General features: G+C 37.3%; 1 protein-coding gene and 1 long non-coding RNA gene across 5 annotated transcripts in view; one reads left to right on the forward strand and one right to left on the reverse strand.

The window, feature by feature from the left end:
• Positions 1–22024: 22024 nt before the first annotated feature.
• Positions 22025–26862, forward strand: LOC110012802 (uncharacterized). Of its 2 annotated transcripts, none has more exons than XR_002287992.2 (3): positions 22025–22354; positions 25486–25904; positions 26153–26862. It is a non-coding gene; the product is annotated as an uncharacterized LOC110012802 (long non-coding RNA). The 2 variants fall into 2 exon arrangements; XR_016062823.1 differs by having other exon boundaries at positions 25498–25904.
• The window catches only part of LOC105173365 (beta-glucosidase 13), a 30077-nt gene continuing 26586 nt past the window's right edge, over positions 24259–27749 (reverse strand). For 2 of the 3 annotated variants that reach the window (XM_088875501.1, XM_011095077.3), the window contains exon 15: positions 24259–24594. In XM_088875501.1, coding sequence (XP_088731627.1) covers positions 24405–24594 — 190 coding nt within the window. In that variant the 3' untranslated portion in view covers positions 24259–24404. The remainder of the gene's footprint in view (positions 24595–27749) is intronic. The other variant, XM_088875502.1, reaches the window with a different exon arrangement.

Here is a 27749-nt window from a genome sequence, read left to right on the forward strand (position 1 = left end):
TATGGATTATACACCTGCCCCATATTTATTTTTATTTTAGTACATCAAACGCCCAGAAACTCCAAGGGTACAACCTTGAATTCGTTTAATTATTACATTTATTTTTTGTTACTACATGGTTTAATTTATCGCTTCCGCTAGTGCTTTCCCAAACCATACCACGCAATCCTTCAAGTCGTATCAAAGCCCGATTCGATTTAAGGGCTGATGATTATGTGATTAATGTGCTTTTACGGCTTTTTGAAGCATGTTTTACCGCTTTCGATTATTGGTTATATGATGAAAATGAATCGTTTGTTATTTGTAATTTTTTGATGATCAAAGCATATAAAAAACTAGGAATTTTTAAGGGTTTATGCTTTATTTTTGTTGTTTCATATTGAACATACACACAATAAAAAAGGAAGAAAATCGCAGCAAATCTGTTGCTGCCAGCGCACAATGCACGCGCGCACGGATAGTAGCCCCCCACGCGCGCATGCTGGTAGAGGAGCTAGCGCGCGCTGTAGGGCTGATGACAACGCACACTACAGGGCCGGTTTTCTGGAATTTTTTCTTTATTATTAATTATGCGGATTTTTTATTTTGGATAAAATTGGATTTTTTCCTAAAACAAAATAAAACGAACCTGTGTTTTCTTTGCATAATTTATTTTGAGATATTGGATATCATGGATTGTTGTATTGCATAGGATGTATACTTTGAAATGTATGGATGGATTTATCATGAAGCCTATGACCATTTGTATGTTTATGTTTATGGTTGGAATGTTATCTTCTCTCTTCCTCTTATTTTTATACTTGGAATAATAAGGCTTGCTATCTCCCTCCTAATGTACTCCCCCTGACTTTTGATCGGGGTTTCTTTTAAATTGTAATGATAGTAGTATAGGAATTTTTGTGAGGTTTTTATTTTTTAAGCAAGCCCATAGAGAAGAAGATCCACGGAGGAGGAAGCCCACGGAGAAGGCGGCACGAAGATATTACAAGGTCCATCTATATGTTGATGGGTAAAATATTTTGTAATAATATAAGGCCACATTAGCTGATCATAGATTCACTGCGGGTTCAGTGGGTCGCATAGGTTGCGCTCGTGATCATCCCACAGGCGCATGCTTAACTGCGTTGCATGCGATGATTTATTTATTGCTTTAGCATTTGATGTTATGCTTGCATAGGTCAAACAAGTCAAAATTAACTCTACTTGGTTGGACCAAGTTAAAGAGTTAGGGCCTAAAATGGATTTGGATCATGGTTTCGATCTACAATAATGTGGTGAGCAAGCTTCCGCTATCCAAGTGTGGTCTCACGAGTCATGGTACATAGCTACAGCATTATTGTGAACAAAGGAAGACGATCATTGTTTTTCTGTCTCACGAGCCGTGGAGGTGACAATTGAAGTATGATTTAGTTATTGGGTTGAGCCCAACACTAGTTAAATATTAAGCCCATAATAGACTTGGATAGAAATGGCATTTCGATTTATCCAGGCCTTCCATCCATAACAATATCATGAGGAAGCTACCGTTATCCAAATATGATCTCATGAGTCGTGGCACATTTGGCATTGAAGGCAAGCTGCATTATTCTTATGAACAAAGGAACAAGGGGTTCATTGTTTCCCTGTCTCACGAGTCGTGGTGGGCAATAATTAAGGTGTGATTTGGTTTATGGGTCGGGATCATGTGAAGAGGTGAGGCGAAATATCTTGAGATCTCATGGAATGAGAATGGCGTCGGATACCTCCCACTAGGCTTTCCCATGTGAACCGTAAAAGCGAGGTATGGTAAATTGTTCTTGTGAATCCAAAACCCACTAGAAAAAGATTTCTGGAAACCCCACTTGAGAGTGGTGGACTTTTGTAAAAACAGGGGAGAAGTTAACGACGAAAAGATCGAGTCTTAACTCAAAACAACATTGCAATAATCTACTTATTTTCTCCTTTGCATTTAGAATGCATGTGTTAGATATCGTTTTTTATTTTTTTTTAATTTTTTGAGATTTAACTAATGGAACACAAAAAAAAATTAACTGTAAAAATTGGAGGATTGTCTCGATTTTCGAACCTAGGCTTATGTCATAAAAAAACCACTTCTATCGGACTTGTGAAAGGAGTCCTTGCTTAAGGTTAACATTTGACATTAGGGATTAAGTCATAAGGATAATTGCAATGTTCGCAGCGTCATACCTGCTTCTGTCATCCATGAGCGGTATGACAAGTTGGACGTTATTAGTTTCATAAATGCTCCACATAAATCAAATTTATACGGCATCGAACTGGCATATTGTATATATGCCGCGACGAAAGCGTTTTTGAAGCCAAGATGATGAAGGTCGTTTGTACATAAGATTGGGTTAAGATGCATTCCCTAATGTGATTATACACTGACATAATCCATGAGGTCCCTTCATCCCTCCTTCGACATATTTATCATAAACACTAAATGAAGGGAGCTAACAAGTAGATCGGTCCGGGAACGCGCAAGCGGAAGCGGTAATTAAAATTCATAAATTAAAAAAGAACGAATATAATAGGATCATGATTCCAAGAGGTGTACCTTTGAAGTCCCCGGCGTTCGATGTAGTTAATTTAATAAACAATATAAAACTCAATCGGGGCTTATGGTGATATTAAAACTGAGGAGCGCAAGAAACGTAAATGATTACCTGATTTCCTTCGCACCTCCTTTTGTTGATTTGTTCACGCGAGACTCCAACATAGAAGTCTCTAAAGACGCGTCCACACCACACCGGAATATATGGATCCCTTAATTCCCTTTTCTAGAAGAGAATATAGGAGATAACACATGAAGTGTGTAGGGAGAGGGGCGGCCGATTGGGAAGTTCTAGGGTAGGAGTATTTTTTTTTTTGTGTGTGTTGTGTAATAATTAGTTATTCCAAATAACTAATTAGAATATATATACCTTATATGAATGTACTACAATGTGTCTAAGTTCATTCAATTACCCGTAAGGCAATATATTCTTCATTCCAAATAAGAAAGGCCAACAAAACACTTTTCAAAAATGAGAATTGCTAGTCAATTATTTCCTTTTCTAGAATTATTCAATGTGTTTAATTAGGGGGTGCTTGGCCGATTTTATTGGAATAAACAGTACAAGGCCCAACTAATTTTAATTAAATTCTATTTAATTAAAATTCACTTAATTAAGTTCATCATATATTTAATTCAATTAAATAAATAAGCCCAACAACTCTTTATTAATTAATAAGTCCAACTTTTAAAATAATAAAGGCAAGCCCAATATAAATCAATCCTATTAATTTATCCTTGGGCTCCTCCATCCAATGAATCTCTCTCATTTGTAAGTAATACAATTACTCATAGAATTAATTCACAATTAATTCCACGTTCCTTCTCGGTAATTTGTGTGTGACTCTTTAGTTTCTCCTTTCAGCTAGACTTAGGCTAATGTCTAACACTATTATTAATAAATCTAATTTAATTAATAGTTCTCGATCAAATTTTGATAAAGAAAGCCGGTCACTATTGGTTGCCGTCTAGCAACGGTCCACGGCACTAAAGATTAGGAATATTCATTTGAATTTTTACGCTCTCAAGTCCATACGGGTACGGTCAGTGACAAAACCGATTCAAATAACAACATAAGTGTACCTAAATGTGTTACAAAGGCCGTTATAATAACAATTAAATTAAGCCATTATAAAAGCAGTTACAAATTAAATTTTTTGCATTGGACTATATTTTTAACGATCCATTATTACCATTACAAAAAGCTTTATAAAATGTTATGGCTTTTACTCAGGCAATTACAAATAATTTGTCACGCGTGATTTATCCGAGGTAGGGTTGGCCGTTACAAACTAAGAGGCCGTTACAAATTCATAAAAACGTTGTTCCAAAAGCCAATACAATAAAATAATTTTCTTGTAGCGTATATTATAAAAAAAAATTTCTAAAAAACAGAAAACGCTGCTCCCACCCCCGCTGCCTCCTCCCCCGCCACCCCAACCCCTGCCGCTTACCCCCATCCCTACCCCTGCCCCCGCCCTCACCCCGTTTGCGCCAACCTTTGCCTTGTGGCCCTACCAGTTCCCCCACCCCACAAATGCCGTCGCCCCCAATTTGGGTTGCATCCGCTATTGTCCGAATGAAGAAAGAGAGTGTCGTTGTCGCCTCCTATCCGGGTAAAGATGCCCACGGCATTGGCGATGCTGTCGTCCTTCTATGATGGCCACCCCCAATTTCTTTTTATTTGTTTAATTAGTTCAATTATATTAATTAAATTTATTTAATTAATTAAAATAATTTTAGATAATTATAATAATAAAATATATTTTTTGGTTAATTAAGAATAATATTACATAATTATAATAATTATTGTGTTTAAATTAATCTATAACTTATAATTATCATAATTTCTTAATATTTATATTAACATAGATATCTAAATTTGAAAAATAAAATTTAGTAATTTTTTATTTTTTATATTTTGATATTTAATATAAATATATTTAAGATTAAAAGAATCTGTATTTTTTGAAGAGATGAAAATCCGAAAAGAAATTTTTAAGAAAATAAATTTGACCTTAGTAATTTTAGATATAACATGGGGGTATTTTAGTCAATTAAAGTTAAAAAAGGTCAAAATACATAAAAAATTAATCCCAATCGCACTTTAGACGTATTCACCTCACCTTCCGTTAGTTTCTAACGGAAAGGGTTTTCTGGACTGAATTTATTAAAATAGGGGGTTTTCTAGTAATTTTAAAAATACAAGAGGGTTTTTTCTATTTCAAGAAAGCACAATGGGGTAAAATGAAATTTAGCATTGGTTTTTTCAGCTTTAAGATTTGTATAAAAAAGTTTTGAACACAAAAAATTTGTAAAACGGAAAAGCGATTCTGAACTGTTTTTACAACACATACTAACCAATAGAGCTCCTAATATAATTCTAATTGTCCTGTGCAACATATTTCAACAAGAACATAGGGCAATTGTCATAAGCTTCAAAAGTCCAATTTTTGTTTTTTTTTTTTTTAAACAAAACGGAATTATCGGGATTCCGTCCCTTCTAAATAAATAAAAGCAAGTATGTACATAATGTCGGAATTAGCATTTGATGTTATGCTTGCATAGGTCAAACAACTCAAAATTAACTCTACTTGGTTGGACCAAGTTAAAGAGTTAGGGCCTAAAATGGACTTGGATCATGGTTTCGATCCACAATAATGTGGTGACGAAGCTTCCACTATCCAAGTGTGGTCTCACGAGTCATGGTACATTTGGACTAGAGGCAAACTATACCATTATTGTGAACAAAGGAACACGCTCACTGTTTTTCTATCTCACGAGCCGTGGAGGAGATAATTGAGGTATGATTTAGTTATTGGGTTGAGCCTAACACTTGTAAAACATTAAGCCCATAATGAACTTGGATCAAAATGGAGTTTCGATTTGTCCAGGCCTTCCATCCATAAAAATATCAATGAGAAAGCTACCGTTATCCAAATACAGTCGCATAAGTCGTGGCACATTTGGCGTTGAAGGCAAGCTGCATTATTCTTATGAACAAAGGAACAACGTTCATTGTTTCCCTGTCTCACGAGTCGTGGTGGGCAATAATTAAGGTGTGATTTGGTTGATGGATCGGGATCATGTGAAGAGGCGAGGCGAAATATCTTGAGATCTCATGGAATGAGAATTGCGTCGGTTACCTCCCACTAGGCTTTTTTCATGTGAATAGTAAAAGCGAGGCATGGTAAATTGTTCTTGTGAATCCAAAACCCACTAGAAAAAGTTTTCTGGAAACCCCACTTGAGAGTGGTGGACTTTTGTAGAAACAGGGGAGAAGTTAACGACGAAAAGATCGAGTCTTAACTCAAAAGAATATTGCAATAATCTACTTATTTTCTGCTTTGCGTTTAAAATGCATGTCTAAGATATCGTTTTTTAATTTTTTTTATTTTTTGAGATTTATTTAATGGAACACAATCAATAAAAATTGACTGCGAAAATCGGAGGATTGTCCTTGACTTTTGAACCTAGGCTTATGTCATGGAAAAACCACTTCTATTGGACTTGTGAAAGGAGTCCTTGCTTAAGGAACATTTGACATTAGGGATTAAGGCATAAAGATAATCGCAATGTTCGCAGTGTCATACCTGCTTCTGTCATCCATGAGCGGTATGACAAGTTGGACGTTATTAGTTTAATAAATGCTCCACACAAATCAAATTTATACGGCATCAAACCGGCATATTGTATATGCCGCGACGAAAGCGATTCTTGAAGCCAAGATGATGAAGGTCGTTTGTACATAATATTGAGTTCTGATGCAATCCCTTGTGGAGAAGCTCTAAAACCTCAATGTTGACCTTAAAAGGAGATGTACACCGACATAATCCATTAGTCCCTTCGTCGCTCCTTCGACATATTTATCATAAACACTAAATGAAGGGAGCTAATAAGTGTATCGGTCTAGGAACACGCAAGTGGAAGTGGTAATTAAAATTCTTAAATTAAAAAAAAACGAATATAATAAGATCATGATTCCAAGAGGTGTACCTTCGGAGTCCCTGGCGTTCGATGTAGTTAATTTAATGCACAATATAAAACTCAATCGGGGCTTATGGTGATATTAAAATTGAGGAGCGCAAGAAACGTAAATCAAGGATTACCTGATTTCCTTTGCACCTCCTTTTGTTGATTTGTTCACGCGAGACTCCAATATAGAAGTCCTCTAAAGACGCATCCACACCACACGGGAATATATGGATCCCTTAATTCCCTTTTCTAGAAAAGAATAAGGGCGATAACACATCAAGTGTCTAGAGGGGCGGTCGATTGGGAAGTTCTAGGGTAGGAGTATTTTTTTTTAGTGTGTGTTGTGTAATAATTAGTTATTCCAAATAACTAATTAGAATATATATACCTTGTATGGATGTACTAGAATGTGTCTAGGTTCATTCCAAATAAGAAAGACCAACAAAGCACTTTTCAAAAATGAGAATTGCTAGTCAATTATTTCCTTTTCTAGAATTATTCAATGTGTTTAATTAGGGGGTGCTTGCCCGATTTTATTGGAATAAAAAACACAAGGCCCAATTAATTTTAATTAAATTCAATTTAATTAAAATCCACCTAATTAAGTCCATCATTTATTTAATTCAATTGAATACATAAGCCCAATAAGTCTTTATTAATTAATAAGTCCAATTTTTAAAATAATAAAGGCAAGCACAATGTAAATCAATCCTATTAATTTATCCTTGGACTCCTCCATCTAATGGATCTCTCTTATTTGTAAGTAATTCAATTACTTATAGAATTAATTCCCAATTAATTCCACATCCCTTCTCGGTGATTTGTGTGTGACTCTTTAGTTTCTCCTTTCAGCTAGACTTAGACTAATGTCTAACACTATTATTAATTAAATCTAATTTAATTAATAATTCTCGATCAAATTTTGATGAAGAAAGCCCACCATTGATGGCCGTCTAGCAGCGGTCCACGGCACTAAAGACTAGGAATATCCATGTGAATTTTTACGCTTTCGAGTCTATACGGGTACGGTCAGTGACAAAACTGATCCAAATAACTATAAAATTGTACCTAAATGTGTTACAAAGGCCGTTACAATAACAATTAAATTAAGCCATTACAAAAGCAGTTACAAATTAAATTTTTTTGCATTGGACTATATTTTTAACGACCCTTTATTACCATTACAAATACCTTTATAAATTGTTATGGCTTTTACTCAGACAGTTATAAATAACTTGTCATGCGAGATTTGTCCGCGGTAGGGTTGACCGTTACAAATTCATAAAAACGTTGTTCCAAGAGCGAATACAATAAAATAATTCTTTTGTAGCGTATATTATAAAAAAGAAAATTTCTAAAAAAAGAAAACTCTACTCCCAATCCCCGCTGCCTACTCCCCCGCCACCCCAACCCCTGTCGCTAACCCCCATCCCTACCCCTACCCTCGCTCTCACCTCATTTGCGCCAACCTTTGGCCTGTGACCCTACCAGTTCCCCAACCCCGCAGATGCTGTCGTCCGCAATTTGGTGCTGCATCCGCTGTCATCCAAATAAAGAAAGAGGGTGTCGTCGTCGCCTCCTGTTCGGGTACAGAGGCCAACGGCGTTGGCGATGCTGTCGTCCTTCTATGATGGCCACCCCCAATTTTTTTTATTTGTTTAATTAGTTTAATATATTAACTAAATATATTTTAATTAATTAAAATAATTTTAGATAATTATAATAATAAAATATATATTTTGGTTAATTAAGAATAATATTAGGTCATTATAATAATTATTGTATTTAAATTATCTATAACTTATAATTATTATAATTTCTTAATATTTATAATAACATAGATATCTAAATTTGAAAAATAAAATTTAGTAATTTTTTATGTTTTATATTTTCATATTTAATATAAATATGTTTAAGATTAAAAGAATTTGTATTTTGTGAAGAGATGAAAATGCAAAATGAAATTTTTAAGAAAATAAAATTGACCCTAGTAAGTTTAGATATAACATAGGGGTATTTTAGTCAACTAAAGCTAAAAAAGGTCAAAATACGCAAAAAATGAATCCCAATCGCACTTCAGACGCGTTCACCTCACCTTCCGTTAGTTTCTGACGAAAAGGGTTTTCTGGGCTGGATTTATTAAAATAGGGGGTTTTCTAGTAATTTTAAAAATACAAGTGGGTTTTTAGCTATTTCAAAAAAAACACAATGGGGTAAAATGAAATTTAGCATTGGTTTTTTTAGCTTTAAGAAACAATTTTGAACAAAAAAAATTTGTAAAACGGAAAAACGGTTATGAACTGTTTTTACAACACATCCTAACCAATAGAGCTCCTAATATAATACTAATTTTCCTTTGCAACATATATTCAACAAGAACATAGGGCAATTGTCATAAGCTTCAAAAGTCTAACTGTCGGGATTCCGTCCCTTCTAAATAAATAAAAGCAAGTATGTACATAATGTTTTATACAGTAAGACAAAACCTACACAATTGTTGGGACAATCCAAAATTAAAGGCCAAGAGTGGAGACTTGGCAGCCACAAGAGGTCCATGAAGCTCGCAAACATTGTCTAGCCCGTTAAATTCAGCTCCATGAGCCTACAGGATCAGACCCAGTGCAGAGGTGAAGAGGCCTAGTTCGGCGTGAGGCCCAGTTGGTGACCCAAGCAGCCCAGTGGCCATTAACAGCGTGCTCCTCAGCAGGCCTGTTCTGTGCCCCGAAAAACGCACCATCCAGTTCCGTCCAAATTGTGCTGCGAGACCAAGTAATGAAGGGTCTTTTGAGTTGTGGTAATGAAGGCCCAAAGAGTGTGGGTCTCAAAAAACTTTTAACAAAAACAAAGCCCAAATCTGATGAGAAAACTTTCTCAAGGAAAATCCAATTCCAGCAAAATGAAAAATAATAAAAAGAGAGAAATCTGAGAGTTTCAAAAGTCTGAGTTTAAACTCCATGATTCCACCAGCTCCTGACAGACCTGAATTGCCTTAGGAGGCTCAATCTATATTAAGCTTGTACTAGGAGTATGGTAGTTTTTCCCATTTAAGTATTTTATTGAACGACTTGGGGACTTTTCGCTTGATTTAGTAGAAACTATTAAGAGGGTGTTTGGTTGTCTTTATAAGCTTCTTAAAATATCTTATAAGATGTTTAACATAAGTTCTAACAAAGTATTGAATAACTTTTTTTGAAAAGCTTATAAGATCTCAAATAAGATGTTTTGATCTTATAAGGTTTGCAAACTGAGGCTGACTTATTTGCTCAAGGTGTACAGTTGAAATAGTGCTTTTATAAGTTAAAGCATTTTTAATGTTTTTGTCATTACACGTTTCCAATTAACCGTTTACTTTATTGCAATTAGTTAGTTATTTAAACTCAATTAGTTTGTTGTTCAGTTGAGGGTTAACAGTAATTAGTTAGTAAAGTTAACCCCCAGTTTTATCTCTATTTATATAGGTGTCATTAGCTCTATGGCAAGTTTTGTAACCAAGACTCAATTTACTCTGAATCCACTCGGTTAAATTTTTCAATGGCATCTTCCCAACAATTCGTGCTCTTCTCTTTCTATTCTAATTATGGAATCAGAGCCATCAATGATGGTTCCTGTCCTGTTTGTAATTCACTAGTAGCTCGTGGATATATTTTCTTTCCCCTTTCTTCTTTCTTTGATTTCTTCGATTCTTGATGGCGACCAAGAACAAAGATGGCAACATCCTGTGGTAACATATGGTAACAGATCCTCTTTTGAAATTCATCTTCTTCGTTATATATTCTAACTAAACTGCATAAGACTTATGATGACCATGACTCATGATACAACCTTCGCTTAACATATCCAAGATACAGTCTTCGTATGCACGTGACTGTCATGATTCCTCAAGTCCAAAAACTAATATTGGAATCAAGAATCCCAGTCATACCGACAAAGCCTTAAGAGGCTTCCATATGATGATTCCCACAAGTCCATTCAGTCAATCGACTATGTCTCTTGTTGACAGAACACGGTTGTAGTACATAGTGCAAGTCTTTATAGGACTCTCGATACTCAGTCTCGAGGTCCTCGACTTGGAACGTTTTAGACCAAACCTCAGAAGTTGGTTTCGTAGCTGTCATCCAATGTGCAGCCCAACTACATGGGTCATTTAATTGGTTTATGTGCATTTGTTGTGATGTTAAAACAACGTTCAACGTAAATAATAAGCACAACAAACACATTGTGCTACATATGAATGCTTACTACATTGATCAAGATAGTATCACATTCATTAAGTTTGCTAAATGGTTCCCAGAATCACCAATCCTATTGGCTTTCTGGTCACCTATTCTGACATCTCCCACTTGACCTAAAGCCAGTCGCCCATATCCCTCATACCATTTGAGTGAGCAATCTGCGATACCAGCTCGGTCTCTCGAGCCTCACAATTTCTTCTCGATACACTCTCGATATCCATTGTAATGCTCAAAGCACACACAATATTAGCCTAGTGCATCAGACCACATACCCATGTTGTCAACGGTAAAAGACATAGGGGATGTCAAACATCTTTCTAAGCTCCTCATCAGTCCACGACAACTTAGTCCTGGGCAGTTTAACCCTATGATAAGGGAAGAAATCCAATTCCTTCATGGAGAATTGCGTGAATATTGTTTGTGCTTTAGTGTTTTCCAACATCTTCACATCATTCCAAATGAGTAAGACGTTCACACGTAAAATACTAGGAACACAAATAAGCTCCCACTGACCTTCCAACTCATTCTCGACCTGAGTCGTACTACATGACCTTGTCTAAATGAATATTCCAGATATAGGAAGTTTCAAACTTAGTTTGTATTCCATGTCGAATCTCATGGCTCCAAGCCATTCATCCAACTCGGTGTCCTACATCTCTTCTCCTTATGTCTTTGGATCATAATCCAATTGACTGGTCAGACTCAGACCCTGTACCTATTAGGTAACTAATTTGTTTTAGTCATCCCTCAGGAGGCTAGAATATAGCGAGTCAGTGGAAGAATTCGATTACAAATGATGTTTGCTACATTTGACTGACGTGTCTCTCCACTTGATTCCTCAAGGAGCTACTCTTCACGTCAATTATCTATTTAAATCAAATTTCCCTTAAGATAACAAATGAACCTGTACAAACCTAGTTTGCCCTCCCACTAGTCCCTTAATGTATGCAGGACCATCCCATACAAAACAGGCTTGTCATGCTACATGTTCCAAGGTAGTTTAGTGAAAGAACAATCGAACCAAGTCCAACAAGGTTCAATCCCTCCCTCATCAAAGACACTGTTCAATTGTGACACTCAGAAGAAGAACTCCACTTAGTGAGAATTTCATTCTCGTCGGATATTTCAAAAAACCGCACTAAATACATACTACTTCGATCCAATCGAAGGATTTAATTTTGCAACCATAGTTCTCTACTTCAAGTCTAATTCTTCGGACCTTCCAAAGGTGCTTAGACTTGTCAACCCCCTTCTGGCTTTGTGTATTCAATGACTCATAGATGTCTGATTAGATACAATCCAATATACCATTGGCAAGTACACTTTGTCCTACAAAGTGTTTCTCAACCTCATCTTGCTCAGGAAGGGCTTGAAAGCTTGTAAACTCAACTTATCTATTTCTAGACTTCATTGAATCACCAATTTCCGTATCTTAACAAGAGAAATGTCACCTAGCTTTGAATGCCAAATATGTGAGTTTATCTTGATTATCCATTCTCACCATTTGCTTTGAGCACTCTTAATCTAATTATGAGATAGTGTTGAATAATTATGTAAACAACCAAGCAGACAAGAATAACCATTCTTTGTCAAATAAAACAACCATCATTGATCAGAATCATGTAATCCAAATTGTTCAACATGAAAAGACATAATTTACTCATGCTAGGTTAGATAATTATATCCTATCAACTTGATCCTAACATGATCACTAATAGCTAAGCCTATCTAGGCCTTTAACCATAGCAGCAACACCCTTCCATTGCTAAGTTTCAGGACTGCTTGTCTCACCCTACTGCTCTTTTTCACCACCTACTAACCATTTGCAGATATAAGCTTTACAAATGGTATCCAACACCTAAGAAGTATAATAGTAGTTATGTTAAGGCTCAATAACAAATGATACCTTGATTATAGAGGACTTTAGGACACTCCATCTTCCATTGCCTCTTTTTAAGGGTAATTAGTGCACACATTTATTGGAAGGTTTAAAGGCAATTTTCAGACCATTCTCATTTTAGTACCCTAAGTTACTAGAGTCCCATTTTGGTCCCGTAAAAATGAAAAAAATCTCAATTTTGGTACAAATTTGGTCGAAAAATTGAGTCACTTGTCGGAAAAAGTCACATGCTAGGCATGTGACTTTTTAAATTGGGACTTGCATTGTGATTGGCTCAAAATAAAAGGCTTAAAGGCAATTTTCATCCCCTAACTTCAAGCCATTCTCGTTTTAGTCCCCTAACTTCAGGCCATGTCTTCACCACATCATCTTTTCCGGCCAATCAAAATGTAAGTCCCAATTTAAAAAGTCACATGCCTGGCATGTGACTTTTTCGGCGAGTGATTCAACTTTTAGACCAAATTTATACCAAAATTGAGATTTTTTCAGTTTTGCGGGACCAAAATAGAACCCTAGTAACTTAGGAGACTAAAACGAGAATGGCCTGAAGTTAGGGGACGAAAATTGCCTTTAATCCTTTTTGGAATCCATGACTGCGGTGCCGCCTTCCACTTCCATTTGCCCATGCCCAGCTAGGCAATAAGAGAGCTCTGAGTGCTTGCAGTAGCTCTTCATCCTCATCCAGTGTCCTGCCCTTTGCCTTTCGCTTCTGAGGTTGAAGACTCCCCTACCAATACCACGGCGTAGACTTTTCAATCATTGCCTCATACTGGACAAACATGTTTATCAACTCATTAAGGTCTTTTTCAAGCACATTCATGTTACAGTTTACGATAAATGGGTCACAGGAGGGAGGAAGAGACTGAAGGATCACATCAATATAAGTCTTTTTTTCAACATTAGCCTTGAGGTCCTTGAGCTTCTCTACAAGGGATAGTATCTTAACCCCATGCTCCTGTACAAAATACCCTTCAATCATCTTGGCACCGAAAAATGCTTTTGTCACAGCATATCTAATATGTCGGTCCGCAATCGCATAAACCTGGCTCATGCGGAGCATTATCGATTGAACATCATCATATCTATTGTACTGTTTCTGGATGTCATTGGTCATTGATTCCGGTACGATACTGGAAACCTTCTGGCTGTCCTCAGGCAACTTCTCGATCGTCAAACGTTCTTAGCATGTGGACCCTTCCGGCAAGGCCCGAGGAAGAGACCTATCCAGAGCATAGGCCTGATTATCAAAATCTAGGACAATCGTAAGATTTCAAAGCGAATCATTGTAGTCTATTATGTAAATTTATTAGTCTCAGAAATTGCAGTAAGTGGATTCTTAGACATCTACATCAAATGTAAATAGAAATTTAGTAGATTATTATAGTATTATATATCAAGTTTAAGACTTGGCCTTCAATCATTAATCCGTCCCACTATTTCTTGAAAAAGCCTACCACTCTCAAGTGGGATTTTTGAGAAAACCGTTTTCTAATGGGCTTGGAGTCCATAAATGCAATTCTCCATGCGCCGCTTTTATCATTCACAAGGAAAAAGGCTTTATCGGAGATAACCTATACTATTCTCATCCAATGAAATACCCAAATTATTTTGCCTTCATCTGATCCCGAGGGCTCCAAGCGAATCCTGCTACTCAGCGTTAGGCCCGACCTATCAACCAAACGAGTATCTCAACTGCCACATCCCACTACTCGTGAGACAGGAAACAGGAGTATATTTCATTAATTCACAACAATAGTGTAGCTTTCTTTCATTAAAACGTGACATGACTCATAAGACAACAAATGGGTGAAAGTAGCATCCGCACCACATTTTTGTGGATGGAAGGCTTGGATTTAATTAAACTATTTGAATTTTAATCCATTATGGGCCTAATATTTACCTTGGACCATCCAAATGAGAGTTAAGTTTGTTGTGACTAAGACCTCATCATTATAAGATTTTGCATGCATCAGTTTGAATCATTCAGTATAAATAGATGCATTCCAAACACATCTTACTCCAAATATTAAAACATACACCACATGCAAAAACAAGCCTAGCACACCCCTGTTGGATGATCACAAGCCTAATCCTAAGTGACCCACTGAGCCCCAGTGAGTTTATGGTCAATATAGGGTGTGGCCTAACTAGTACAAAATAGTAATCCATTATCATTCTAATGGGCCGTCCTCTTTGTTTTTCTTCCATTGTATGCTACGTCCAACAAGCCTAGGCCTTCATCTCCTTGGAAGCATATATTTATTCAAAATAAATTAAACGTCACATTGCTAACTACACTCATTACAACTGAAATTAGAAACCCCAATAAAAAGTAAGGGGAATATAAAGAACGCAAACCTTATTATTTCAAGGCTAAAAACGAACGAACGAATTAAAACATAAAGGCACGCAAGCCTCACCCAACATAAAAGTAAAGTATGTATTCGGCCAATGGGCTTTGTGACCATCCCATTGTTTATCCACATAAATAATAATTAACACATTTATATTAAATATAAACATGTTAAACAAATAAATACGATTTATATTTAACAATAGATATCCAATATCAAATACCAAAAATATAATTAAGTGCAATAAATAAAATACAAATAATGCAATTAAAAAATGAATATCATCCATACATCCAATGTATAATTGAGAAAACCATTTCCAAATATATTTAAGGCACAATTTAATTGTAGAAAAATTCAATTTAACTAAAATAAGAATTTGCCGAAATTAATAATTTCACAAAATTAGTAGAAATTAGGAAAATCAAATTTTCAAAGAAAAACGGCACAAAACGGCAAACGACTGTCTGCTCTGGCCGCGCGCGCACACGGGCAGGCGCCCCTGCTTGCATGCCCTTGCTCACATGCGCGGTTGGCGCCCAACGCCCTTGCCTGCACACCGCACACGTGTTGCCCTACTGGCACACAAGCCAAGGGCATGGGAGCCGGGACGCGCGCCCTGCTGGCCAGTGACTGGCCGATAGGGCAGCAATGACTATACTGCTTCATTTTTCAATTCTAGGAAATAAAATTGAAATAAAAACATGTATCTACGGAAAATTCAATTTTTAAAAAATTCATAGATATCCATAATTTAAAAGCAAAATTAATACAAATTTTCTAAATACATAACCATGCTTCAAAGCTATATAACATGCTTTTCAAAAACAAATTAAACAGATTGTTCATGCTCAACACATAATAACATATTAATCCTAAAGCCACAACAACGGACCTAGCTCTGATACCACTGAAAGAATCGGTATGGCCCATGAAAGCGACGGAAGTGTGAAATAAAAAAATTAATTTAAAATTATTCAAATGAGTGTTCTCTCTGAAATTTTGAGGCGTTCAGTGTTTGTCAAAAACACACTAATAAATATAAGCATGCTAGACATGTGGCAAGAGGATGAAACAAAAGGCAACAAATTATAACATAAACCTTTACCTTTTGTTTCTTTAGATGAGTTGCAGCTTGTGTTGTTTCCCTTTTCGTTCTTTTTGCTTTCACTTTAGGATCCAAATTAGAACCCCTCTAATTTTTCCACACCACTTTATGGAATATATAGTTCTTTTTCTATTGCTAGATAGAAGAAAAAATAACTCCAAACAAACATGATTGTTTAGTGCTTTTGCATTGTTTTATGTTCTAACTTTAATCAAATTCAGTATAGAACAAAAGGAGAATATTTTGAGAGAGAAATTAGAGGAAAATTTCTTGGCTTATTAGTTAGGCTCAATAGGATATGTGTGTAGTTTTGTATATCACATATAATTGAATTTAAAATTCAATAACTACAAAGTTTGTCTCCAAGGCAACCTATACACACACGCATGTAACATTCAACCATGATGATTTCCACTCCATCATGTTCATCATGGTGAGGAGATTCAACTACTTCTTAACTTGCTCCAATCTCCCTCAAATGGGCTTGGAGTTCGAGTATGCACCGGACTGTATTTAATCAAATTAAATCAAGCCCAACCAAAGTCCATTGGATAATTATTAATTAAATTAATTTCATCCCATCTAAGTCTTAAGATTCATTTAATCCAAAAAAGAAATCTAAGCTCAAACACTAATTAATTGATCCAATCAATTAATTAAGCCAAACCTAATAAATTAGTCCAATTAATTTAACCAAAAAATAATTAATCCAATTAATTAATTCTTAAGTCATCCCTCAAATGGATTATTAAATAAATGATCCAATCATTTATATATTCTCCTTAATTCAATTAAATTAATTTGTTTCTTGTCAAATTAATTTCAAATTAATTCCACCAATTCCATAGTGATTTATTTGTGACTCTTTAGGTTCACCCTCAGCTAGAATTATGTATTGTGTCCAACGTATATAAATAACTAAATCTAATTTAATTAATTATATTTAATTAATCATTAATTAAATACGCCCATCACTATGGGTGACCGTCTAGCAACAGTTCATGGCACTATAGACTGAATGTCGCCGTGAATATTTAGGCTCTCGAGTTCCATACAGGTACGGTCCTTCTGTCGACCATCTCTCGGCCTTAGTCCAGGGCATGGGATTGGGCGTTAGTTCCCTTCCTGGACCAGACAACTATGCTGAATACTTGAGATGCGTTTACTCTATTGATCGTTAAAGGAAATCATTTCTTATTCGACCAATCGGTATGACCATAGACTTAGAGAGTCTAAATCATCTCAGAGTGCATAGGAGATATATCCATCATGCACTGATAGGGGATCGATTCTTTCTTGAAATCCACCATCCTCACTACATACTCTGACTACACCGGACAAGGCTTATAACGACCACATTAGAGACATAGTCATCTTTCGCCAAATCCAAGATATAGTCATCATATGTATGCGACTGCCATGATTTCTCAAGTCCAAAGACTAATCCTGGATTATTGGAGCCGAAAATTCAAGTCATACCGACCAAGCATCCAAGGTTTTCGTATGACGATTCCACGAGTTACTTCAATCAGTTAACAACATTGTCAACGAATTCCTGCCAAAATGCATGCAGTTCTCCATCATCAAGGAAACCTCAAGGACTCTCATTTCTAGCCCTCATACGCGTCTCATCCATTTCTTTTGATACAAGTACATTTCATGATATAATATGAACAATAACCCATTCTTGAGCACTTAGGATACAAAAAAGGAAAAGGAGGCATACCATAAGAAAGGTATAGGGGTTTCCCACAAGAAAGGCAAAGGAAGCATCCCCCATGATAAACCTCTCTAGTATCGTGTCACTTCAAGCAAAGCCTAAGGATTCTATCAATCATTGAAGGCACTGCAAGGATAAGGATGGACATCAAGCAAAAAGTAAAGCAAAAGCTAAAGGCATCACATTGTGACTCTGTCCTAAATCCATGGCCAAGGGCAAACAAACATAGCATCTAACAAGAAAAAAAATGTAAATTGTCTAATTCCCATTCCGAATGGGGGAATTAGCAGAGCAGGAAAATCAAATTGTTTTCAACCAACATGAAGAAGTAGTAAATCATACGAAATCATCATTCTTTTCACCACATGCGGGGTCTTCTTTTTCCTTATCAATAGGGACATCAGCAAAGTCACAAGAGTAGTGGGAGGCTCAGCATTAGCGGCTAAGGAGGCTTCTTCTTCCTTGATACAAAGCCGCTTTCACCCTGGAGATCCCATGCTATAGAATCAATTACTGCTTCATTAGACGGACTCCTCACTTCTGGCTCGACCTTCCACATTAGATGGTCCAAGTCTCCTTTCGCAAAACCTTGCAAAATCAGCATAAATCAAAAAAGATGTATAAGTGGGGGATGAATGAGGAAACCAACCTGAATCAAGGGGGGGCTCCCATCCCTGGGAATGGAGGGTTTTGCAAAGGGATTAGATGCATTATACAAAGTTATTGCAAGGTCAAGGAAGATAGGTTCCTCTCCTGAAGGGAGGTATCTCTGAGCTTGAAATTACTCTCTACAGGCTGTGAAGCCATGTTCAAAGTAGGGGCCCTTCTATCTTGGCCACTTCATGATAGTAGCCCTCAAACTTCTTGAACTCCTTAATGCGGCTCCCCCCAATAAGTTTCTAAATGTTCTTGCCCTCCTCTAAATTGAAAAAGTCCAATGGCGCTTCTCCACCGCCTTCTTAAGAGCCCCCTCATGACCGGCTACCTCCTTCTGCAGCTTCCTCAAGTCTTTCTCTAACTGCTGGAAGCGGCTTGTGGTTTCCTTCTTTGCCTCCCTTAACTTAGTATTTTCATTCCCCGAGCATTCTACCTTATCCTCCAAAGATGAGATGGATATGGCGAACACCATGAGACCTGGAAAACTCTTTACATACAAAGGCCTCCTGCATAGAGATTGGGAACATGAGAATATCATTTCAAAAAGAGAAGAGAAACATCAAGGGGACAATACCTTGAATAGATAGGAATCTGCCATCCCCTCAAGTTCCTCCCTAGGAAGAGGGGACAAAAGTTGCTTAACTCTAGGGGTCAAGACCCCCCGTTCCAAGGTTGGCCACTAAGGGATTTCTCTCCCTCAATTGACCCAAGGATTGACGACTATGAAGGCAGGCGGAAGAAGTGCGCAAGGATCTAGGGGGAGTATCCATCTCATCTTTGGAGGAGTGGGCAGAAGGAGGCACACATGAACGGCGTGAAGGGGGAGCCCCCATCGAGCCTGTACGAGGCCTTTTTAAGGAGCTACTAGCAACTGGCCCAGGAGATAAAGAAGAAGAGGGACGCTTACCCTTCGACTCACTAGAGGTGGGAGCCCTCTTTGAGGATCTTAGAGTATGGGTCTCTCCAGCACGATCTCTCAAGACATGATTCCTCACGAGCTTGTTGAACATGATGTTTTCTACAGAATACGAAGAAAAAATTAGTACCGCACTGATACAAAAGGAAAAATACGCAGCAACAAACAGAAAATAAAGAGATACCCAAAGAATCTCCTAAGGGTTCCATTTCAGGGCCCAAGTGAAAGTGCCTTAACGGTCTCTCATTAATAAGGGACCGATAATTATAGGGGGCCTCATTCAACCTAGCCAACAAAGAAGACAAAACAAATATTCTTTCCCCTACGTATACAAGAGGATTTCTTGAACCCACTGACTAGGGAAGGACCAAGCATGGGGGAGAGGACAAAAATAACTATTCTTCTAATTTTTGGGGGGATTTAGAGGTGGTAAGGACACCCCTTTTCAAGGGATAAAACAAAAAGAAACCTTTCTCGGCTCGTTTAGGGCGATAGCATTTGGAAAAAACATGTGTTGTTACAGGGGAACCATGAAAGCAAAAAACCATAAAAAAAAAATTGTCCAAAATCCTAAAAGAGTTGGTATCCAATTGGTTCAAAGGAACATAAAAAGAAGAGCAATCTCTAAATAAAAAAGGTGAATGAGAAAATGCAAACCGAAACATAGCTATGCCTCGAAAAAACACAAACAATTGGGAGGAGGATGAAATGGATGACTTGTGGGGGAAGGAGTATACATAATAAAGGAGGAAGGAACGTGAAACTCTTGGAGTAGTTGATCTATGGAGGAGATTTTACAGTAGAAGACCCCTAGTCTATCAATTACTGGGCCACCCTCTCCTCATCTTCCTCCTCCTCCTGGTGTGACCCCTTCTCCTCCTCTCCAGGAGGAGACCCAGACACCCTCTCCTCCCTAGGGGCAGACCCAGATACCCTCTCCTTCATAAAGGAAGACCGTCTTCCTTTAAAGGAGACTGGGGCCCCATTTCTTCCTCAGGGGAAGATCTCTCACCCATATTTTCCCTTGCCTCCTCATCAGAATCCTCATTTATTAATCGTTGTGCAACAGCTGTCACCTGTTGCAAACTCCTCCTCCGGCCACTGGTAAAACGCGACAGACAGGATTTGCTTTCCTGTAAGTGGCCTCGGAGGGATCATTCCCCAAGAAGATTTCCTTGAGGACACGAACAGACTTACTGGAAGAAGACATGGAGAAAGATTAATCTTAGAAAAGCAAGAAGGGAAAGTATACTTACTGGAGATGAAGATGAAAAACCTTCATGTTTCTAAAAGGAATCTTTAAAAAAAGAGAGTAGAAGCAAGTTAAGCTTAACCAAGATAATGGTCGAAAGAGGTTAAACCCATGACGCATTTGTAATAGCACAAGATGGGTGGTTACTAGGCGCTTGGATCGGTGGTTACCAGGTGCATGGGGGCGGTTACAAAACGTCACCCTTCCTAGCAGTAATTATATCCATCAAACTAAGTTGACAAAAAGCGAGATACACTTTCCTAAATTGCAGAATTACGACAGATATTAATGGGCGGCAAAATATTAGGGGATCCCCTCTTCTTAGCGCTACAAGGGCTTCTACTCTAAGGAGCTAGGGGACACACTTCCTCTTTAGAGTGGGGTAGGTTGAATGATATGAGTGGCCCGAGAGCACTTGCCTTGAGAGAGGTTGTGAAGCCTAAGCTAAGCCCATCCACCCGTAAAGATGTAGCCCACCAGAAGATTCCCAAGTTCACAACAAAAAAGGGGCTTAGTAAAACCCTTTCTAGAGCATAGGCCTGCCTTCAAAGCCCAGTTAAAACATCCTAGGAGAAGGGAGGCGCCCCCAAGACTCAGGACTCCTTAACCTAGAAGGACTTCTTACAAAATAGGAATCTTCAAAAGGAGTCCTCCCCTAAGCAAAGACGTGTTATTGTGTACTGATTAGCTAAAGATAAGATCAAATCACGCCATAGCCATAGGTATTTTGCCCCCCCTTTTTCGAAAATATAGGTAATATGCAGAGCCCTGACTAAGGAGGTCACCCCCTCAAGGTCCAAGCTTGTTAGATCCATAGTAAAATCGTATGCATCAGATCGAATTCATTAATTAATTGGTACATGAGCTTGTTTAATTAATGGATTGGATTCATTAATTAATAGAGATGAGCTAAAATTAATTAGTTGGACTAATTAAGGATTGATTAATAAATTGGATTCATTAATTGAGTATATTGGTCTTGTGTATATTTATTTAGGTTAATTCATATGAATTTTCCATTGCGTATTTATTTAATCGAATTAAATAATAAGCACTATGGATTAAGTATTGGGCTTAATTAATTTGCTAGATAAATTAGCTCGATCCAATATGTTAAAGCACAAACCACTCGGCCACAAAATCTCCTTAGATGCCGATTTGATTTATGTTTGCTTTTAGTGAGATAAAATTAGTTTGTGCGTGTGGCTGATTATGATAATGGATGAGAATCCATATTCCGCCAACTACCTCCATTTTCTCCTAAAATATTAACACTGTTGATGTGTTGAGGAGTAATGTATCTTTCAAGAAAATTTCAACAACTATCTCTCTCTCTCTCTCTCTCTCTCTCTCTCGCTCTCTCTCTCTCTCTCTCCCCTTTAAAGCCCACTGTTTTCTCACACGAAAATATAAAAATATTCATCTCCTCCATTTCACTTTTGTCTTTTCCTTGAATTAGATTCAAGTTGAGAACGAGTGAAATTCGAATACACTAATTAATAGTATTGTTCGGAATTCATTTGCTTTCATCGCATCTAATTCTTTCTAGCAAAAGGGTAGATCCATCTTCCCACGATGTGGTGTAGACTAACTTTAGAGGTGTTCTACACTTGAACCCCCCTCTAAGTGAACGAATCCGAGAAGGAGAGGAGTCACCGCTTGTAGCTGCACGAGAAAACGACAAGGGTAAATCCAAATTTTACATTTATGCTTCTTGTGTTTTTCTTGTGTAATTCTTGGCTTTCATTTTTATTTTAGACCGAACGCTCGAGAAAAAAATTAAGGATACACCCCTTGATCGGGATTTGCAATTTTTTGATCTTTCACGCTTCTGTCACGCTACCCCGATCGATCCACTCCCTTCACTTGTAGCTCATTACGCTAACTTCATAGCCTAAAAATGTTAAATTTCACAATTTTGCAATCAAATTTAACAGATAAAGTACAATTGTCTACATTAATTTTGGTTTTAGAAATTTTCATATATGGCCTGTGAACAAAATTGATGTAGAATTTTCAAGACCCTCTAATTCCAATTTTTAGAATGTAAAAGTCCAAGGGAAACAATGAATCATTCACATTCACCAATACTTCCTTGACAACACCCATGGGGCACACATAAGAATGATTAACTAATTGAATGGGCGTGATGATGTCCTGACCAATGCTCAAGTTTGTTTTTGTCTCCTCTTCCCTTCGTCACTTTCCAACTTCATTTAGAGCTTTTTGACTCTCATTTCTTCACAATGGGTTAACATCAATCCTTCATTCAAACGATACATAATTCAATTATCATTATAATGAATTAGTTCTAAAATACTCAAATTAAGCATGCATTTGAATGATAAAACACACCTTATCAAACTGTTGGTGGTGTTGAGTTGTTTTCAATGTTGTAGCATGATTTGGTGATCTACTGATTCACTATGTAGGTGGTCCGAAAGTAAATAAGGAGAAGTTCTATTTCAAATCGAATCTAATTAGACCTAAGCCCTTCATCTTCACACATTTCCTGCCAACACAAAATCTATATTAGATTACACAATGTAATTAATTTCTATTTGTAATGGGTTAAAGCATTTTTCCCTATGTGAAATGATAAATCGGCAAAATATCTCCTAAATAATTTATTCGATTTAGGTCTGGTTAGTTTTATTAATTGAAATAAAATTGATTAAAATCATTCCTATCAAATCATAAATAACAAAGACAATTACTACAATCATACCATGATCAACAATATCAAAAAAATAATAAACAACACCTACTATTACAGTAGATAATATCGGCTATATTGCTAAAACAACATTCCATGGATATAGCGGGTTCAAACCCATGACTCTAAGCTCATGGGATTTCAGCTCCGCTTGCATTTAGCTTATTCTATTATTATCTAAAAAGTCGCCTGTATCTTATACAAACTCGTTTCAAGTTTATCGAATTTATACCTACTTATTTTAAAAAATTAATGTTAATAACTGTAATAAAATTTTAAATATCATATGATAGAATATTGGTAAGTATATTCTACATTATTTCAATCTAAACCTGTTAGCACTTAATATTCGGATTGCATATATCATATATAGAGACATATTGCTTCTTAAACAAAAAAATTTTGGAATGATTTTTTTAATATTTTTTTAACTGTGTACAAAGACTATTCCAAATTGTACCTCATTTATTACGAATACATTTTTGAACTGTCAATTTTGAGACATATTCTGTAGCGGATATAGGAACGATTGCATTGTGTCCGTTCCTAAATCTAATATAGTGTTCCAAACTGAGTTCCTAAGGCTTACTGGCACGGAATATGGAACGGTTGTTGTAACTGTTCTTTTGCAACTCAACTTGAAATGGTTTGACCATTCCAAAGTTGTAACCAAAAAAATTTGTTGCACCTGACGTTATCTTCCATTATCCGTTCAACAAGCGTTCCGAAGACCGCTCCAAAATGGAACGGGCTTTGGAACAGATACCCTAACCGTGTCATATACCACCTCTTTTGTACTATTATTTCATACATATTTATATTACATTGGCCATATGATTAGTTTGTATTGATAAAAGATTCAATTTGGAGAAGATTTAGAATTAGAATATTTTGATAGATGAGGATAAGTATTTTATTTTCAAGAGTTTTGGTGAATCCCACATCAGTAAAATGAGGGGGATTTTTTTGTTTGATTTTGAAACTGAAAGTGTAAATGTATCAATACAATTATGTGAAACCTTAACTGAATACTCCTCGCTCACTTTTATTGAGGAAATTTTTGAACCAAACAACTGATTGTTTGGGAATTCTTCGAAGACCATTCTTGAAATCCACGTAGAAAAATCCAAATCCAACGTCATAACCAGCTTCCCATTCAAAGGTGTCCAAAAATGACCATGCAAATAAGCCCTTCACCTTCACACCTTTCCTGAACACAAAATCTATATTAGATTACACAATGTAATTAATTTCAATTTGTAATGGGTTAAAGCATTTTTCCCTATGTGAAATGATAAATAGGCAAAAATATCTCCTAAATAATTTATTCTTTGGAAGTCTGGTTAGTTTTCTGTTACAACGAAAATGCCCTTGTGTATATATGTAAAAATTATCTGTTGACAATAAATGGGAAAATTAATTCAATATCTATACTTTTGTATTAGTAACTGAGACAAGCCATATATTATAATGGTTAAGATGAAGTACCAGATGCATTTTGCGGGAGTAAGATGCATAAAACGGTAAAGTGCGTTGTTCTTCAAATTTTGTTTTCACAGGGAAGGCAATTGCATTTACCCATTTCTTTTTTTTTTAATTTGGAGCGAAGAACTATATATTATTAATTAAAATAAAATTAATTAAAATTATTATTATCAAATATCATAAATAACAAAGATAATTGTGATAATCATACCATGATCAATAATATAAGAAAAATGATAAACAACACCTACTATTACGGTAGATAATATCTACTGCAGTAGAACAACATCTCATTGATATCGCAGGTGCAAACAACTCCACTTGCATTTAACTTATTTCTAAAACTCTAAATTTAGAAAAAAAAGTATCTAAATACGCACCTATATCTTATACAAACTTTCAAGTTTATCTAATTTATACCTACTTATCTTAAAAAACTAATGTTTCTAACTGTGATAAAAGTCTAAGTATCATATGCCAGAATATTGGTAAGTATATTCTAAATTATTTCAATGTAAATCTTTTTGCACTTAATATTCCGATTGCATATATCACATATATTTTAATTTTGTTTTAAAATTATTGTGTATGGTTACTAATGGGTGTGGTCCATAAGTGATTGGAGTAGAAATGCCAAGCCCAAGTCAGGCCCGTTGACCCATGACGGAGCAGTCCGCCCAAGAGTGTCGGGCTTAGCCCAAGGAGGAGGCCCCCTGTAGCGGGATCGGCCCAAGAGGGAGGCCCACTAAGCTCAGTCCAAGAGGTAGCGCCCCACACGAGTGTCTGTCCAAGAAAGAAGCTTGCTGCACCAAGTTTAACCCAAGAAGGAGGCCTAGTACGAAGGCTTGTTGCACCCTTCCAACACCAATACAGAAGAAGAGAGGTGCTCTCAAGAAACTGGGCTACTCAGCCTAAGAGGACTCCTTGCCAGACAAGAGTCTTCATGAAGAAGGAGCCTTTTCCATCCGAAGACGTGCTGCTCAAGAAGGGGAAAAGGTGCGACCTTATCCATCAAAATTTCGCCTTCCTTCTCGGGTACGTAGCCCTCTCTAGAGTTCCTGTTAGAGGGATTCCCCCTCTATAAATATGGGCGGCACACCTCAACAGACCTCCCTTCAACAATCTGGAAACTTTCTCGCTATCTCTCTGCTACTTCATAACTCGTGTTCTAGCTATATTTTACTTATGAAAATTCTTATTCCTACTTCAATTTCTCATTATAATTTCTACTTCTAAATCCAAAACTAACTTAAACATCAGAGTGCTAACATGTTATTTTGCAGGTCCTTTTCCTCAAGTGCTTTCACTCAATTAATCCAAATTCAATATCGAGATCTAAAGAACTTTGGACCCATGCTAAAATCACATGCATCAATCGCCGCTGACTTTGGAAAATTGTGTTAATGGCATGAGTTAATATGGATACCCCCAGCAATCCCTAACAAGCAGAAGGTCGTGGAGGTACCCAGCAACAATCAGCCTTTCGAGAACCTCCCTAGCATCGATAGGCGGGTCCACCCCAACTTTGCCTGCTCCGATGCTACCCCGCAGGATGGTGGATCTATTGATTGACCCTCTAAGGCAAAACACCTCCTCAGACACCACATCAGGAGAAACTTTCCCCAACCTTGTTGTGTGCAATTCAATAAGTTGTTGTAGCAGCCATTCAGGAGCAAATAGCGGTACTAGTACCTGCCAGCTCAGTCGATATGGTGGAAGCAGGAATCCCTCAAGGGGGAATAGAAGGAAGCCTACTAGAGGGATACGTCGCAGTAACTAAGGCCTCGCCAACGGTGATACAAATGCTCCTTCCAGCAGTTCCCCAACAATGGCTGGCTTAGCTGGAGTGCCTTCAAAAAGGCCTCCAGGACGTGCAACACTAGATAGGAGGAATCCTAGGAGAAGAACAACAGGGTGTCCCCTTCATAGATGCAATAATGGCAAACGAGCTCCTTGTAAACAGCCAAACCCTTATTATTGCTAAATATGATAAGTCGACTGATCCTAGAAAACGCTTTTCGTGTTTTGAGAACACAACCTTGTTGCACAGGTACACGGACAGGATCAAGTATCCAGTTTTCGTCACCACCTTCGCTGAGGCCGCTCAACAATGGGTTAACCAATTTCCAGCCAAAGCAATAGGAAACTCTAGGAGTTCAGATCCCTCTTTCTGCATCAATCCACCAATAGCGAAAGCTTCAAAAGATGGATCTGAGCTTTTTCACCATACGCCAAAAGGACAACGAGCCGTTGAGGGAGTACCTGGAAAGGTTCAACACCGTGGCTTTGGAAGTGCCCTCCGCCACACAAGAAGTTAAAGCCAGTGTCTTCTCGCAAGGACTTCGGGATAGGGACTTCTTCAAATCCCTAGCCAAGAACCCTGTTTCGAAGTTTGATACCCTCCTGGCTCGGACGGCCAAGTATATTAACATGGAGGATGTCCAAGCCGCCAAGAAGGAAAGTCATGGAGAAAAGAGAAAAGAGGCTAGGGATCAAGCCCCCTTCAAGAAACAGCACTCAGATTTTAGGGATAAGAAGGCACCCTTCCAAAGGATCCATGTTGTCTACTCCCTACTCAGGATACCTATTACCCAAGACCTCATGGTCGTCAAAGGAAAAGGATTGTTAACTCGTCCTCGATCATGGAGAGAACAAACCCAACATCCCAAGTCCGACAAATTGTGCAATTTTCATAATGATTACAGCCATACCATCGAAAATATCGGCATCTAAAGAACTAGATGGAAGGCTCATCCAAAATAGATATTTGCTGGAGTATGCCTGTTGGGAGAAGTCCGAGGAGCAGGACCATACATCAAGCAAGAAACAAACAAGGGGAAAGAAGTGAAGATTTCCTCTCTGAAATCTTTACCAAGAGAA

The sequence above is a fragment of the Sesamum indicum genome, linkage group LG11, assembly GCF_026168435.1.
Source record: "Sesamum indicum cultivar Baizhima isolate 11 linkage group LG11, ASM2616843v1, whole genome shotgun sequence".
NCBI classification, from domain to species: Eukaryota; Viridiplantae; Streptophyta; class Magnoliopsida; order Lamiales; family Pedaliaceae; genus Sesamum; species Sesamum indicum.